We start from the raw sequence: 18,869 nt of genomic DNA, 5'->3' as shown, positions 1-18,869 counted from the left end.
GACCTCTTGCGTGAACTGTGGGATGAGGGCTTCCTCCATTGCTTGTTGTTTGTGATGCAGCAGCGGCAGCAAAGGAAAGGCCAGCCTTGCTTTGTGCAAGGCCTTTTATAGGCCTTGAGCTATTGCAAGACCTTCATTCATTCATAAGTTCATCTTTAATATATTCATTTATGTAAACTTATGTAAATTTATTCAAATTTTAAATGTAAATTAATTTTTTCCCCAGCCCCCGACACAGTGGCAGAGAGATGATTTGGCCCTCCTGCCAAAAACTTTGGACACCCCTGACCTAGACTATCCAGTGGTCTGACTCACTATAAAGCAGCTTCATGTGATGATTTTTGTTTTCATCTTGGATGAGTTGAGCACCAAGGACATCATTGCTTTCACAGGCACACCTTGCTTTCACAACAGCAAAAAATTAGCCAAATACTATTACTGCAACTATTTTTGTTCAAAATTTGATATGCTTTTAATATATGTATTTCCTACAGCTTCTCAACAGAAAAATAATGTAATATACCCCTAGTTCATATTTCATGTCAAGAAAGAAAAGTTAGAAAAGAACAAATGAGCTCACACTCTTGCTGTAGCTATTGTTTTTCTAGACGCAGTTTCCTAAGATATTAATGCAGTGGCACATCTGCTTATATTTAGATGTCTGTATCCTGGCAACAGAAAAACACTCTTTTCCAGCCCCACATTGAAATATTTTAGATTACAGGAGGCCATAAAACCAGGGTATCTACAATTATTCCACAATTCAGATTTTCCTTTTTACTTGTCAGTAATGAAGAAAGTTCAAACACATTTCACTAGTTTTATTTCAGTAGAAATGAAGCAATTCAGCTGCCTTTAAACAGCTATGTAAATGAGCGTTTTTGTGTAACATACATGGAAAATGCAACTATGAGCTCAGGTTTTATTACTCTGAGGTTTGTTTTTTGAAAGGGGGGCATTTATATGAAGTGAGCCATGCATTTTAATAAGCATGCGTAAGCTGAGAAGTTCCACATTCAACAGTAAATGTAGAAAAAAAATCCATTAAATATAGTATTGAAAATAGTCTTGTATAACAAGTTTGAGTATCTATCCTGAAGCCTATTCCAATTGTCAAGGTACAAAATCCAAGGAATTAACCCATTTTTTTCCCAGCCCACAAGTGTATACATTTGATCCCTGTCATATATATGTGCAACATTGGGAAGAAATGATTTCAAGTACTGTATACCATTGGTTCTCAAACTGGTAGGTCATGACCCACCAGTTTATGTAAAGCTTCCCCTGTCCCTTTAAGGGTGGGGGAAGGGAAAGAAGCAAAGCTATTCCCAGGATCATATTGCTAAGGAGGGTGAGGGGGTGCTTTTAATCATCATAGGATTGGGAAAGCAGGAGAAGGTGCAGGAGCCCCGCACAGCCCTCAGCAGGGCTCCCTGAGGTTTAGAACGTTGAGAAACAGCACACACAAACCACCTCCTTGTTGCGATGCAAAACTGTAAGTGGTTTGCACCTGCTGTTTCTCAACACTCCAAGCCTCAGGGAGTCCTGTGGAGAGCTGCATGGGACTCTTCCTCCTGCTAGCCCAAGCCCACAGCAAGTAAAAGCACCACCTTCACCCCCCTTAGCAATGTGATCATATTGCTGCCCTCACCCCTCCCTTACTTATGTAGTAAGTCTCCCTAAAAGTTTGAGAAACACTGCTGTAAACAATGAATTCAGGATTCATTCAGGATTTTGGATCTGAATTTGCAACTAAGGCTGTATATGCAGAGTCATTCCAGTTTAAATCATTGCAACTGAGAACACATAGTTGTGAAATTTGTCAGCATAACTTCCCTGAATCAAAACATGAAAGTCTTCAATTAAGGATTTAATTCAATTTGTTCAAGTATCCTAAACACATACCACATATGTGGATGAAAGGTCTGTATGACTCTGAACATCATCATCAATTTATTGACAATTCTTCAAAAATCAATAATCCAACAGATTTGTAGTGCAACAGATTTGTGCAATAATTTTCAAAAAAAACTCGTACCACACTTCTAATGTACAATCTTGTGATTTTTGAAACATTTCAGGTCAAACAATTTTCTAAGCAAAAGGACATTCTCTTCCTGGTCACAGCACATTCTAGGGTGACAATGGGGAAAGAGAACAACTGGGAAGGTTGCCTGCAGCCATGAAAACACAGCTGTTTCACTGCAATAAGGTAAAGGTATTTGTAAGGTAATTTTAAACACTTCATCTTTTAATTTGGTGTCCCTAGTATCTTCTCAATCCGCAGATAATTAAAACCGCAGATACTGGATCCACAGATTTCAGGACATGTCTATATGCAGTTCTGAGATATCCATAGTGTTATTCTGGTGACCCAATTCTGCATGACTATAACAGGTACAGGTGGAGCCTATTTATCTGCGTTAGTTCCATTCCATGACTCCACGCAATTAACAAAAAACCGTGTTGTGCTAAATTCCATAGAGTTACGCAAAGAGGCTGCAGCCTGACACTTCCGGATGGAAGGAAACTATGGCAGCTGTTATCAATCTGATCCCCTCCCCTCCTTCCCCTTTCATAGGTGGTATGCTGAGCTTGCTTGGGAAGCTCCTCTGCCCCAGAGCATTCAGGGACTTGTAGTCCGGCTCTCTGCTAACCCTCACCTGTCTCTCCAAGGCTTGCTTGGGAAGGCTTGCTGGAGCAGGAGAGTCTGCATGGGGGGGGGGGGAATTCGGCAAACACTCCCTGCTTTTTTTAAAGCAATCCCCTCTCCTCCCCCTCTGTACTCAGCCCTCCCCGTTGCCAGCTGTCCTGCTTCTTTCACAGGTGGGATGTTGAGCTTTTAAGAGTCCAGCCCTATGCATTTCTACTCAGAAGTAAGCCCCATTCTAGTCAATGGGGCTTACTCCCAGGAAAGTGTGGAGAGAATTGTAGGCTAAATCTCATGCTTTGCTTGCTAGAAAGGCTTGCTTGTTGAAAAGCGATATATAAATACTGTTGTTGTTGTGTCGGTGATAGCCTGCACCATGGGGGAGGGGATTCAGCAAACACTCCCTGAGTTTTTGCCCCCCTTTCCCTCTTCAGCCTCTTTGCTGGCTCAGGGGCTCCAGGAACATTAATGCTCCTTGCAAGGGGAACCTCTTCCAGGGTTATTTCCCTGCCTGGGTGAGGCAGAGCCTTTTTGCAGTGTTTTGGGCTGCCTGGAAATGGAGCAAGATGCCAGTGCAGGGCAAAGGAGGCAGAGGTGTGTGTGACTTTCCCCCACCCCATTCTCGTTGAGACAAATCCACAGATAAAAAATCAGTGGATAAATAGGTTGCACCTGAATTTGGTAAAAAAACAGCGTTTTGTAAGTACAAATAACCTATTGAGTATATCCGTATGTACGTAAGATCTTTCACAACAGAGTAGCAGTTGAAGAGTTCAATCTGCAGGCAAGGAGATTCTCTTTCAGCAAATCACTAGATGTTTTCACTGATGAAAGCAATTAAGTAAAAAAACATTCTGCCAATAACTGAGACTGCCTATTAATTTACTACATCCATTTAACTTAATCCTTAATTGATTTCCTTTTGATTAGACAATAAAGTCCGAAAGGTATTATACTGTACTCTGTGATCTGACTGAAAATTTTTTAACACCCAGAAGTGTTAATAGTGAGAGCATATTAAAATACTGCCAGATACAACTATTTCTTCATTCATATTTTTCCCTTAACCCTCCTTTAGCAGGATGCAGCAATAAATGGGTAATTTTACAATGGACGAAAGGAAACAAATACCCTTGTCACCAGCAACTTTTCTGAACTATTTTTCTTGAACTTCTATACATCAGTGGACTAAAGTATGAACTCTGGACAACATTTTCCCCAAACTCAAGCTAAGGTCACCAGACTCCATCTTAAATTCTGCTTACAACCTAAAAGCAGTTTCATGCACATGACATAGTTTGGGTAGGGAGAATGAAGTGGGAAAAGAAGAATGAATGAATGAATGACTTCTTCTTAAACTCTTACAATGTGTGAAGTAGAATTCAAGGTCTTACCTACCAATGTCTTCCAGAGTTAAAATTATAGTAAAATGCAGGGATCCCACTTTATAAATTAAAAAAGGACTAAAGAAACAAAACAGCACAAGTCTGGCAACACTATCCTATTCCAGTCTATTTAGAAGTAAGCCCCACTGAGTTCAGTGGGACTTATGCCCAAGCAAGTGTGTATAGGATTGCAGCTTTTAATGTTTTTTTCACCACTCCTGTGTGATAAAGGAACAGACTATCCATCTGCAACCCTCAATTCAAATTCAAGTCAAATTGACTTAAAAGTGTATTCAGTAACCTTAATGGATCTTGCTCATTAAATAGTAAATGTGTTTGAGATTGAAAAATATCAGTCCTATTGAGGCCAATGGAACACACACCCCAAATCTCTCAATTGCTTTTTCACTTTATTTAAGGTAGAAAAAACGCATACACTATGATGGCCTTCAAAGTGCATTCAGTCACATATGCTTAGAATTAATGTGCCATTTTTTAAAAACCTGAATTCCCATCAGAATTCCACATCTCCTATGGCAGATGTGAAGGTAAGTAAAGTTTTTCATTTCTTACCTCTCCCAACTGATCTGGTCCCCAGTCAGCATGCTGGATGCAGTGAATGCTGCACAAGCAGCCCTGTATCAAGTGTGCCAGCAGGAGATACAATTAGGCAAATAAGGAGATCATAGTAAAATTATTTTAAAGCAATGCCCCACATTTTCAAGATGTGACAATAAGGAATACAGACAGATAGCAAGAATTCTTTCATACAGGCAATTGCTGTTCTCAGTATGGTGGTATAGATTTGCTGACATTCGATGGCATTTCAAAGAGGAATTGTGTCTTAAAGAATGATCAGTATTTTCATGAACTCTTATGTCTGAAAATTCTGCTTTACAACCAGAGGAAAATCATATGCAACCTTTTGTGTACTTCGAGGAAAGCTCAGTAAAATCTCTTCGAAAAATTTCAGCTAAGGAAGTTTTAAGGTTGGGAATCCAAAGAATTTGATCTTTACAGTTTACTTTATACAAAGCAATGATGCTATAAATACAACCACATAAAAGGTTGTCTTTCTTCTAGGTTTGTACATAGCTCGCGAGACAATAGTATTATGAACAGAAAGAAAGAAATACAGTGGACTCTGACTTTATGATGGTAATCCATTCCAGAGATATCTTTGTATTGTGAAAATATTGTAATGTGAATCCAATAATGCATTTTTTCTGGTAATTCATTCCACATCCCCAACATCTGCCACAGAAGCTACAGGTGCCTGTTATTTAAAGATGGGAATATGTTCTCTTATCCGTGTTGTAAAGTGAACCCATCATTATGTGGACATCCAGCACCATCTAGTGGCTGAATGCAGTATAACATCTATAGCATGCAATTGTGCAGAACCGACTAGCATGTAAGAACCTGTGTTCTTATCTTAAGGGTTAGTCAGAAAGTCGCTAAGTGACACGCACCTATATTTTTCTCTCAAAAAAGTTACCTGCTGTGCTCATTATAAGCTATTGTTATGTTTAAAATGCTCCTACCACTGAGAGCTTGCAGGCTTTCGCTCCAGCAATGTTCTTCCATCAATACACATACAGTCATGATGCTGCTATGGGGGCCATTGTTCTGTTTTTAAAACACTTCCATGTGCTGAGATGCTACTTCAAGAACTTTGCCTTCCATCTCTCCTTCCCTCAAACACACAGAGCCACAATGTTAATAATGCTGGAAGAAGTTTAAATTGCTTAAAAGGTTTACATTTTCCTCCCCCTCAACACTCACAAACACATGCGCACACACTCCTTGAAAGCCTTACATTTGCATTTGCTTTAGAGTCCCTTCCCCTCAAATACAAACACAAAGCTGTTGGCCAAAACGCTACCAAACATTGGATTATCTATCACCCATGAGATTCTGTTGGAGGCAATCATAAGCCCATCGTACAGCAAATAAGCTATCACATTGTATAGTAAGCCATGTTTTGCCACAGAGTCCACTGAAAAAGTGATTTGATCGTATTGTGAGCCTATTGTAACACGGAAACCTACTGTAGTAACTTAGTATGATGCTATGAGCTCAGTTTCCATCTCCAGTCCACAAACACTTGCATGCTAATGCACATGGCTGCACAAAATGTTACCACTTCAATGGGCTGCACCTTTTGTAGACAGTGCCTCATAACTGCTAATCTGATTGAACACCAGAAACCAAACATACCCCTAGAGGTAGATACACTCTGTGACTTAACCCCACCCAGCAATCCAAATGCCAAAGGGGCTCAATAAAGCTCTCATAATCACAAGTCCGTCTTACTTTTTGAACTTTCATAAGGTTAAGGCCACCAATGTTATATTTTTTTCTGTGCAACTGTTTCCACCGCCCTCCCAAAAAATGCATCAAATCAATCAGGCGAAGGCATCCAGATCACACAAAAGTTTTTGTTAATGAGAGCCTGTTAACATATTGTAAGTAAAGATGTGATTACTCTTAATTAAGAGTCTGAAATTTTGTTTTTCTAAGAAAACAACCTCAACAACTTCTTTACAGTTTTAGATACCAGAACACAATGAATTCCAATCACAAACGAGGAACTTTCAAATAATGATATGCAATCAGTATGGTTTAATACTGTGATAAAGACATTAATTTACCATAAATCTGAAGTATGTAGGAAAACAGAAGCAACACAAATCTTTCCAATGATATACAAGTGAACGATTATAGTAAAACATGAATAGTTCAGAATCTTCAGGACCTAGATAGTAACAAATTATCTGATAATTTGATAAGACTATAATTTGATAATTTGATAAGACTATAGGAAATGCTATCCCACTCTTGATGATCCTACTGTAGCGATGGAGCGATGGTTGCTACTCACATTTACCTCCAAGCAACTCAGATTACCCTTGTAGCTTACATAGCCTGTCTCCATGATGCCATCACCAAGCCAGGCATGACTGCTCCTCAGCAGGGAGCCATGCCAGACAATTTTGATGCCAGACCAATAGGAGTGTTGGACAAATGGAATTTTACTGTATAATCTGAACAAAGTTATTTAAAGCAAGGCCAACGATTGAATATAACTTTAGAGAACAAATCATTTCACATTGTATTACTACAGAAGTGCATATTAGACACAGTGGGAATGTACATCTTTAAAAGCCTGGCCCTATTGAGGATACCACAGCCAGAACAAGTATGCTGGGCAGTGGTAGGCACATTTCAACAGTTAAAAATACAGTTTCCCTGATCTAGCAACCTGCTTCAAATGTGGAACCACATACAGTATATGCACAAAAGTCCCTTCCCCAGAAAATACTTTCCGTTCATTTCTATGTAGAGAGCCAAATACACTGAAGTTTCTTTGTAGTTATGGATCTGTTCTGTTAAACTACAAATGTTAAATATTCCAAATATGTTTTCATAAATTTCTAAGACAGATTCCATGGGATAATTTAGAAATTGTTTTTGGCACACACAACTTTTCTTCAATTTAAATCAATGTTACTTTGCCCTAATTTCTGTAGCAGCAATTGGCAATGTTTTTCTTCTCAAAGCACACTGACTGCAATGGTCTTCACCTCTTGTGATATCACTTCTGGGAGTCTCTTCCAGGTTCTGCAGCTCTTATTCGAGGGCAACTGTCTATAGTAATGAATTGTCTGTCTTGCTTTCTTTGCCAGCTTTGCCCACCCCACCACCCCCTTCCTGCCTCGCTCACAACCCTTGTGCGATCCTATCGACATACACTGTCCATCATCATGCAAACCTGGCCGCTTGCTTCTTCGGTCAGCAGCCAGATTACACTCGCCAGTGCTGTCGCATTTGTGACAACTGTAAAGTTGTTTATGCCACCAGAACGCTCATTATGGCAGCGTAAACACCCAAAGGATTGGGCCATAAGGTTCATGAATTAGATCAAAAAGAGAAAGTGAGTATATTTTGGACTCACAGTTTCTAACTTGTTTTGCAGAAAATTAACCATACTTTTTCTTTGGTACAAGAATACTATTTCACCCAAGTGATCATCTAACTGTCACTCCATAGGTTGCATTATATCAGAACGGCTTTAATTTGATTCCTAGCCAAGGTTTACTCAACCACAAAGTAAGATGGAATATAACAAAAACACTGAAAGCATCTCTGTAATGGATTGGCCACCTGCCTGAAATAGAATAAAAGCATCTCTCTCTCTCTCTCTCTCTCTCTCTCTCTCTCTCTCTGGTTTACATTAAAACTTGCACAACCATTTGGTGGAAGGGAATCTTACCTTGCACAGAGAAATAAAATAAACTTTGTTTTATAATACAGTGGAAATGTTTTACATTTTGAACTTGCCTTTTAGTGGAATACATGATTCTAACTATGATGATTTCTATAATTCAGAAATACTGAGACTACAACTCATTATTACAACAAAACTTACTCTTTCTTTTCTTATTAAAGACTTCAACAGGGGTAGTCGTGTCTACAACAACAAAAACAACGCACTGCCTAAAACTAACAATTTTATTTCAGCACTAGGTTAAAATACAGTACAGCTAATTCATGCTGAGAATGAGAGATCCAAAAATGTGTATTTAATACGTATTTCTAAAAATTTAACAATCCAATGATTTAGCTGAAAACATATAAAGGAAGTTCCATACAGTTCAACATTTGAGAGAGGAAAGAATTTCAGTTTGTTTATATACAAAGAACAAAAGATGCATAATTACAAATTACGAGGCAAAGGGGCCAGTCATTTCCATGTGGTCCATTGGCATGATGTGCCTATGAAACTTTGAAAGATTTTTCTTTTTTCCAAAACAACCTTTTTTTTCTGCAACATTAGATTAGGAACTGTTCATGCACTGCTGAACAAGTGGCTTGCACAGCACCAGTTATTTGGGTTGGTCGACTGAATCAAGATCACCATTCTTCCTTCAACACACACATAACTTGTACGATATATGAGGTAAAGGGAAGGTCTAGATTTAGTCCCCATGTTGCTTACCCTTAGCAGACTGAAGTCACTTACAGAGCAATCATGTATATACTTACTCAGAAGTAAGTATCACTATGTCCAATAAGGCTTACTCCCAGGAAAGTGTGCACAGGATTGTAGCCTCAGGCCCCTAGGCACATATATGACCCAATGCTAAATCACATGGAAAAAATTTAAAAGCACAAACATTCATGGTTATGTCTAAATGTACTAGATATGTTATGGAGAGAGGAATTACAATGTGGCAAATTATCTTTCCTTTCAATTAATTAATGCTACATAAAGACCTCACAAATCATCTTTTATATTCTTAGGATAAACCAAATGCAATTCATAATGGAAACCTCTTTCTTATTTTGTTGGAGAATATCCAAGTGCTTTCCTCTTCAGTGCCTATTCTTTTTCAAAATCTAAAATTTCCCTTAATACTTAAGAGATTAAAAATAACTAGGAAAACACTGCTCTTCTGTCCAACCTTCATCTGGTGTGTGATTGTGCGTGGCGTTGTGTGGAATGTGTTTGTGTTTTTTTTAAAGGAAGTAGCAATAGGTTATTCTTGTTATAGAAAAAAACTACTCCACCTTCTATCATCTGAGCACAGGCCTAAGAACAAGTGCTGCATTTATGCTCAACAGTGACATGTGCGTATCATGATGAAATGCACTGGGAGGCACAAAGTGGAATTGTTGTACAATGAACTGTGCAATATGCTACACACATGCAATGAGTAGTCAGAAATCTATTCAGATTCCTGTATGCGCAACAACTTTGCATTCTCACTGCTGTGCACACAAGCTCCCATTCTCAATCAGAGGGATACCTTAGGATACAACCCATTGCTACAGTTCTTGTCCATATTACAACTGTAATTTCTTCTACACCATTAAGAATAATTAATAATATAAGTAATGCAAGAGAGGATCAAAGGCAACTTAAACCTCACTTGTGACAACTATGAATATCTTTCATCAGAGCAGTTTATTTCAACCAATACCAAACCTACAACTCTTGAGTTTTCCTTTGCATCCATTCAGACTTGTAAAGTCTCAGCACATCCACAGCACTGATCTGCATACCTAGCAAAGGCCTCTTGTTGGTCTTTTTGCTCCCATCTCCGTCACAGTTGAGACATACACAGGACTAAGGACCTAATCCTATACCCTCCGAGGGCTGAGCTCTAGCTCCAGTAGTGGGTGCTGTAAATGCAATGTAAAGTATAATTACCGCACCAGGAGAGCAAGGAGCGCCAGCACCAGTCAGCACCAGGCCTAGCACCAGGTGGCCAATGCTGGCTGGTGGTTGATGACAGGAAGCGCCTGCAGTAAGGCACACTGCCAGGCAGTGGTGCAGAGTTTCTGGGCAGGAAAGCAGGCATTCTGGGGCAGGGGAGCCCTGCTCTGCCGGATCCTATGCGTCAGGCTGTAAAGCCTGACATGGAGCTCTTCTAGTCTGCGACAGCAAAATAGCTGGCAATTTTATACCAATGTTATCCATTGCTCAGTGAAAAACAACATGATCCAGGTGAAGAAAGGATTATTGCACAATATCCAAATGTTTCCTTGATGCTATTGCTGTCAATGTAGCGTTAGCATAAATCTAAAATATTATCAGATTTATTTCTCCTCATTTTCCATTTAAATGCAGCAAACAGCTTGCTCTCCAATAAAGGCTCACACTATTCCTTCTCTCCACTAAAGTAATTAATTTTGTGTCATCCTGGTCTTGCATCAAGCTCATATGAAGCAATAATAACAGTAACCTTCTAAGGTCTGCTGAGATTTAATGTTTTTCCCCAGACATGGTTTGATACTGAAATTCAATTTAAAGCATTATTTTGAGAGTCATGTCAATCCAGCCAAATAGCACCAGAAATCCTTTCTACTTTGTTTTAAACAGCTTTCCAAAAATTTGTTCATCTCAGGTATACAAGAAGTGTCTGTAATAGGGATTTTCAGAAAAGCCAGTATATTCTCACAGAATTAACATCTCTGTCAAGATAGAAAAATGTTCCAAAGGTCAGTTCATGATTATTCTTCCCATAGCCTTGAACACACTTTCTGCAAAGAAAAACACAGCATCCAGGGCAGAGATAATATACATTAGCAGCAAGATAAGCTTCAGTCACTTGTAGAATTTCAAATTTTGCATGGCCTCTTACTTATCTCTCTGAAAGAGGAAGCACATTCCTCTCTTTCTCTCCCCCCCCCCCCATGCAGAAGGTAATGTTGAAAGTTGTTATCTAACTGAAATAGCTGCTTTACTGGGTATACTCACTTGAACTAGGTTATAAATCCACACCTGCTGCATCCCCCAAAGACAGAAAATTATTAATACAAGTTAGCAGTAGCAGTACACAAAGTACTCCCAGCGTATCAGTTCCTACACTGAAACAGGAATGAAAAAGCACTTCAAACCTTGAAAGCCAGAAGAAATTGACTGCAATAATGAAAATTATAGGTACCAAGGGTACCAAAATGCAATCTAGTCTAAAGCCCTGGCCAGGGCAAGTCTACCCACCAACCAGCCTCTCAGAAATCAATATAAACAATCTAGACCACAATGTGCCATAAGCAGAGAGCAGGTGAACTGGACGATGCTACTTATAAGCAGAGAGAACAAGACACTTCACTACCCACCTACTCAGCTTTCTGATCACATAATTATTCCTCAAGAGCACCTACAGTATACCTCTGGCTAGTTCACTGATTCTCCATGCAAGTGACTACTGTATATGCATGCCAGAGGCACAAAACCATTTGGTTAGAAAAAGTGTCCGCATATGCATGCATGTAAAACCAATCTCTGCTGATAACATTTCAACTGTTATTATGAAATGTTAAAAACAACAACAAATTATGTTTTAAATATGTCAATATTTTTGCACTTTAACTCTGGATATGTCCAAAAGAAGGATTTCAACCGCTGCTGCAAATCACCACTTCACACATACTGAAATCCCTTTGCTCCTTCCAGTGGCATCGCTAGGGAGGTCCAGGGGGTGCAGACCATACCGGGTGATGCGCACGGGGGGGGGTGACGCACACTTGGGGGGTGATGCACTAAAATTGCAGTGGTTAGGAGTAACCCCATCATGTTATATACCGTTGGATGCGGAACTTCCAGCAGAATGCAATGCAAAAAAAACAGAGTGTAATATCTCATTTCTATCAAAAGTTATGGCCAAAAAACCAGAGAACAAAAAATGCACGGAGCCCAATGAAAAGTGAAACTGAGCCATATCGTGCATTTACTTGCGAGTAGGCGAACTTGCCTTAGACTGTGGGAAAGGGTAGGCTGACAGGAATCCAGTGATACCAGAATGGTCCTGATCCAATGAATGCAGCCCCCAAAAACACCTGAGAAGGAAGTCCCTCCCTCCAAGCAATACAATACAAATGTATTGAGCCCTATGGAAAGCGAAACTAAGCCTCACGGTTGTGTTTACTTGCAAGTAAGCAAACATGCCTTGGCTGGTAGTCAGGCCAGGCAAAGGGGAATGTGAAGCCACCAGAATGGTCCTGATCTGAGGGAACTGGAGCTCAGCAAATGCTCCAGAAGGAAGCCCCCCCCCCCCCACTAAAAAGGATCAAAACAGAGGCTTCAGCTGATAAGGTGAACTTTTTTGAGTCTTGCAAAGCCAGGTGGATCCTGACAGTGATCTGGTTTAAACAGAAGTTCTTGAACTGGTCACTGAGTAGGGTTGAAAATCTTTCTGATTTTGGAGGGGGGTGTTATTGCAGGCAGGCTACAGAGGAAGTTCATTTGGTGGAACAGGGCTGGCTTCTGCTTATTTAATTATTTGCTTTACTTTAATTATTTATACTTATTTATTTTAATTTGCCTGATGATGTCACTTCCACCATGACATCACTGCTGGTGGGTCTTGGACAGATTGTCATTATAAAAAGTGGGTCCCAGTGCTAAAATTTTGAGAACTGTTGCAATAAGGTGTTAGTAAGTTGACACCCGGGGGGGGGGGGGGTGACACCACTGGTGAACAAAATCACTAAAATCACAGTTTGGAAGAATGATACCAGCATGTTATATATCAATCAATGTGTAATTTCATGCAGAATGTGTTCTATCTTTGTTCTATCTAAAGGTACAGCCAAAAAACCAGTGGGGACGGAATGATGGTATATCACCATGCCCACCATCTGGGGTGCTGCCCCACCTACTGCATGGGGGGGGTGACAAGCTGGCATCCTGCACCGGGTGACACAAACCCTAGTGACGCCACTGGCTCCTTCCCTTCCTGAAATAGTGACCATGTCACAGGCAAATAGCTTTTGACATGAGTCATACAACAAGCCAAAGCACAGGTACATACAAGGTGAGGAAGAACAGAACAAGCCAGGGTCATTACCCAAGTGTGACCAAAACCCATCCACTGCATCATCTTAAGACAAATTTAATCAAGCATATCATTCTTAGCATCTTGTGTCTGGTTGTGGGAGTACCCAAGATCCAGAGAAAGCGGGTAAAGTCGTATGAGAGGGAGAAAATAGGAAAATCAATTATCAAAAAAGAAATTATGAAATGTCCCTTATTATTTATTTATTTATTTATTTATATTCCGCCTTTCTCCCCAAAGGGCACCCAAGGCGGCTAACAATCAAGTTAAAAAATACAAGGCAGATAAACATTAAAAGTACAACACACTTAAAAACAATTAAAAACAGATAAAATACATGGCAGCAGACTGAAAGCACGCAGTAAAAGACATAAGTTATAAATTTATAAAAACAGCCCTTATGGTGCCTCAAAGGCTTTCCTGAATAAAAAAGTGTTCAGGCCCTGCCGGAACGCTAATAATGAGGGAGCTGCTCTCAATTCAAAGGGGAGGAAATTCCATAGTGCAGGTGCCACCACCGAAAAGGCCCTGTTTCTGGTCGCCAATCCCTTCACCACTCTCAATGATGGCACAACCAGCAGGGCCCCTTCTGATGACCTTAGAGAATGGACTGGATTATACAGAAGAAGGCAGTCTCTCAAATATGCTTGTATCCAACTTTCTATCTTCAATCCAGTGACGTTCTTTGCTCTCAGAGTCACTGTTCCAAAACACTGCACATCTCATACTCTAAAATGTTTCTGGGTTGCATACTGTAGTCCTCTTCAACTAAGACGAAACTGTGGACACCCAGGAAAGATGCAGACAAACACTACACAGGTGGAGTCTATTTATCCGCATTAGTTCTGTACCACGATTAACAAAAAACCGTGTTGTGCTAAATTCCATAGAGTTACGCAAATATGCTGCAGCCTGACACTTCCGGATGGAAGGAAACTAAGGCAGCTGTTATCAATCCCCTCCTCCATACTCAGCCCTCCCCCTTGCCAGCTGCCCGGCTTCTTTCACAGTTGGGATGCTGATCTTTTAAGAGTCCAGCCCTATGTATTTCTTTCAGAAGTAAGCCCCATTGAAGTCAATGGGGCTTACTCCCAGGAATGTGTGGAGAGGATTGTAGGCTATATCTCATGCTTTCCTTGGTGTGAAGGCTTGCTTGTGTTGGTGATAGCCTGCACCATGGGGGGGGGGGGGTTCCTTGTGTCGGTGATTGCCTGCACCATCTCAATGGGGGGGGGGAATTTGGCAAACACTCCCTGGGTTTTTTAAAGCAATCCCCTCTGTTGCTACCACACCTGCCTCTGTGTGAGTGAGTGAGTGAGTGAGTGAGTGTGTGTGTGTGTGTGTGTGTGTGTGTGTGTGTGTGTGTGTGTGTGAGAGAGAGAGAGAGAGAGAGAGAGAGCATGCGTGCACATGCGCTCCACCTTGTGTTCTGGCTACAGAGATTTTCAGCCCCCCCTTCCCCTCTTCAGCCTCTCTGCTGGCTCAGGGGCTCCAGGAGTGTGATTGTTCCTTTGCAAGGGGAATCTCTTCCAGGGCTCCAGGGCTATTTCCCTTCCTGGGCAAGGCAGAGCCTTTTTGCAGTGTTTTGGGCTGCCTGGAAATGGAGCGAGATGGCAGCGCAGGGCAAAGGAGGTAAAGGTGTGTGTGACTTTCAGTTCTTCCACCCCACCCCACCCCACCCCAAATCTGCAGATAAAAAAATCCATGGATAAATATGCTGCACCTGTACTGGAACAAGCAGGGGAAGGGAAGAATACAGACTACATCAACATCAGGGATGGGGTTTGATGGCATGCTCCTGGTTGGGCTGTACTATGGATGTAGTACACAGGTGCATTATGTACATGGTTTGTATGTTCAGCCATCGGTCTTATCTGCACTATAACAAATATTCATTGTGCATCCAATGAGGAACTGTCCTGCATAATCTGTAGTGCTGACAGGTGCTATTCCATTTCATTCTGCAACATCATGACTCAACCACATGTGCAGATGGATCCCTACTTAGGTGATAAGCTCTTTAACCACAGATAGCAACACTTCTACATTTGTACACTACATAACAAACTAGCCATACTAAAAATGTTGAAGATCAGAATGTAACTTGGGTTCACCATTTTGTGTACCTTTTAAAATTAGACACATTTCCGATCCTATGAGTTAAGTTACCTAAAAGTGTTGCAGTATTGGTTAAGTCAAGACGTAATAATACTATAGGGACACATAGTTGCTATTCCAGTATTTTGAATTGTTGCATCATAGAATCTTCTCCATATGTACCTAATAGAAAGTCAAAGGTCAAATCTGTAACATGTCAGTGTGTGCAGAACAGTTCCTCCCATGTTCTTTACAGACAAAGGAGGATACTATAAGTGGCTTTTGTAGCAAGAGAGGTAGTGTGAGAGACCATGATCGCTAGATTGCAAAATCTATGCAAAGCTAGAGTATGAAAGGTATGAAGCTAGAATATGAAAGGTATAGTACAGGAAGAATTAATTGGCAACATGCTAGTCAGGTCCATGTATCATCTGAATTCAGAGCTGAACCTGAATTCAGGTTGATGCGAAGAATGCACTTGTAAACTAAACACAAGCCAGATCAGAAGCAGAATAGCAGCCTCTTTATGAATCAGGCCCATGGCATGGAAGGAGGGGGCTTCAACCCTATTATTAACAGTATTTATTAACAGTATTAACTCTGCCTCAGAACCACAATCACAATGGCTTCCTTTGGTTTCCATTTGCCATAGAAAGTAGCAGTCATAGAGGGAGCCAATTTGGAATGGGATGGGGAGGTAGAGTTAAAGCCCAGCTCCCCTATGCCACAAATGCAATCTACAGATGGCCTAATCCAGCTGCCATCTAGCTGAAAAGAAACTTAATGCAGTTAGCATTAAGCACATATTTAATTCAGAGCTGGGCAGTTTTAAAAAGTTACTTTTAAGTTAATTATTGATGTCATTTGTATTTGTAAACAGGAATATCATACATTTTAATTCTACTTAAATTTTCAGTTTCACAAGTTTAACTTCTTCATTTTTTTAAATGAAGGACACCTGTGATGTAGCTGGCACACAGTTTCCCAAAACTTTTTAATTAAAGGGCCAAACTTGGCTTCCAAGAGGTATTATCACAATACCAAAAGTTATTAACAAAGTAATCAACAAACCTGGCAGCAATTCTGCCCTAGGAAAAGAAACTTTTAGATGCTTTCTTCTAAAGTAGAGATGCAAAAGTTATTTTACACTTACTACAATGCTTTACACTGAATTCGTCCTTTTTCTTCAGACTAAAACAGCAGACTGGTCAATGTTGACAGTCATGGACCACCTTCAAAAACAAAACCTGCTACCCTAGTGGGCAGGAAGTGGCACCCAGAAAGTTTTACCCCCTCATACCACCAGAGAGAAAAGGACGGAGGAGGAGAATAAGGTGACACTAGAAGAATCTGACATGATTCAATGTATTTGACATATGTGCAAGAAATGAATACAGAAAGCAAGTAAAAGCAAGGAATGCGAAAGGAGCAGTTCATTCAGATGCTAATAACCAGTAACTTGCATATGCCGATTCCCAACAAACAGCAGATTTCTATACCCTGCCAAGTGTCACAGTACTTCCTGGGGTTTAAGGGCTTTCTCTTTCACACAGAGCCTCATTCTGTCGCTTCCATCCTTGCCCTCAAGCTGGCCAATACCCTTTCTGCCCCTTCCCTGTCTAACAAATTCTTAATGAGCTCCCTAGTTCAGAACAAAACCAGGCAGGCATAAAGATGCTCTCCAACAGTCTTCAGCGACAGCTGTCACCACCTGACAAGAAGGGTTTCTCAGTGTCAGAAGTTATGTGAATACAGTGTCAGTACTGTACTTAATTTGCCCCTCTCAGACACCTAGCCCAGATCTTCTGTTTGACATCAAGAAAACCTCACCTCTGTAACAGTGTGATCTTCCAGTTGGCTCCAGTCATCCCCACAGATGGACAGCGGATTCAGACTGTTCTGTCCATCTGCAGGATATGCTGCTATCCCCTTCCTTTCTTTGGCACTCAGTCTGTATCTTTCCAACCATGCTGCTGAACCAGGCATTCGACCCACTATGTTTTTATTCTTTTCTCACCTTCAGCATCACTACTGCATCCCTTCAGTAGGTACTTCTGTCCATTTTCTTTTCCTACCTTCCACCACTCCCCCACCTTACTTTCAGGCTGTTCAAACCTAAAGTGTTTCCAGGACTGCAGGGCAGGGAGAGTGCTCTCTCAATCTCCAAATTTTTAAGGGATCTTTTTTTCTACAGAAAGTTTACACAGTCCACTGACCTTTGCCACCATCACACGCCAACATGTTATGGTTTCAGACAGAACCAGAAGAGGCACCTGAAGGCAACTGGTCCTCCTTCTCATCCGCTTGGAGAGGGGAAAGACCAGCATCACTCCACAATGGGGGATGGGGAACACCATGTGTGCTTAGAAATGGTTAAGACAAGGGGTTTTAGGCTACAATACTATCCACACTTTCCTGTGTGTAAGCTCCATTGCCTCTAATGGGATTTACTTTTGAGTAGACATGGCTAGGTTTGGGCTCACAGGCTGCAATCCTATCCACACTTTCCTGGGAGTAAGCCCCATCGATTCTTATGAGACTTACTTCTGAGTAGACATGGCTAGGAGTGGGCTCTCAAAGGGGTGGCCAATGCTTCTTTCAAGGCACGCTTATGCCCAGCGTGGCCGATGCTGGTGCCCACTGGCGAGCTCGGCACCAGGGAATGGGAACTGGCCACCATTCCTGATGGTTCCATCCATTGTCTCCAGGCATACCGATGATGCACACACGCAGGGCGAGGATACCGAAGGCTGCATTCCTGCACACAATTTCTCGGGAGGGAGCCTCACTGAGAGGCAAGGGGCTTGACTCCCCAGGACCAGGCTGCACATGCCCTGCCAGGAGCGCGATGCCAACGCACTGCCCTCGCCTCGCCTCGCCTCGCCGGGCGGACGGACGGACGATGCGAAGGCGGACAGAAAGTCTCCGGAGGCGGCGGCGGCAGCCCTTCCCTCCCCCCTGCAGCCCAGCCCACAGCCCAGCCCTGGTGTCCGAGCTGCCCCTGCAGCTGCAGCTCCCGGCGCCTGCACGCCACCCCCTGCCAGACCCCGGGCGAGCCGTGCGGGGGAACAAAGCGCGCGCGGCTCCTCACTCACCCCCAGCTTCCTGCTGCGGATTTTCACGTAGCCTTGCTTGACTATGTCGTTAAAGTTGGAGGCCATGGCCGGGGCGAGCGAGCGGGCGCCTGCGCCTCTTCCCCCCGCTGCCGAGCGCCTGCTGTAGCCACCGGCTCCCCGGGAGCCTCTCGCATCCAGGCGGCCCGGCGCAGCTGTGCAGGGCGAGCACTGGCCCGCCCCTCCTGCTCCTCCTCCTCCTCCTGCAGGGCGCTGCGCGCTCAGCGCAACAAGAACCTCCGGCCGCGGCAGCGCCGGCGGCTCTCCAGCCAAGCGC

The 18,869-nt window shown here is 42.0% G+C and overlaps 1 protein-coding gene across 1 annotated transcript in view; it reads right to left on the bottom strand.

Annotated features, from left to right (window-relative positions):
- Positions 1-18,640, bottom strand: part of DOK6 (docking protein 6) — a 272,774-nt gene extending 254,134 nt beyond the window's left edge. The window contains exon 1 of the mRNA XM_066625263.1: positions 18,575-18,640. Within this exon, the coding sequence (XP_066481360.1) occupies positions 18,575-18,640 (66 nt within the window). The remainder of the gene's footprint in view (positions 1-18,574) is intronic.
- Positions 18,641-18,869: the final 229 nt, after the last annotated feature.

Source organism: Tiliqua scincoides, chromosome 4 (assembly GCF_035046505.1).
Source record: "Tiliqua scincoides isolate rTilSci1 chromosome 4, rTilSci1.hap2, whole genome shotgun sequence".
NCBI lineage: Eukaryota > Metazoa > Chordata > Lepidosauria > Squamata > Scincidae > Tiliqua > Tiliqua scincoides.
The sequence above is the reverse complement of the archived record's forward strand: the minus strand, read 5'-3'. Positions and strand labels throughout refer to the sequence as shown.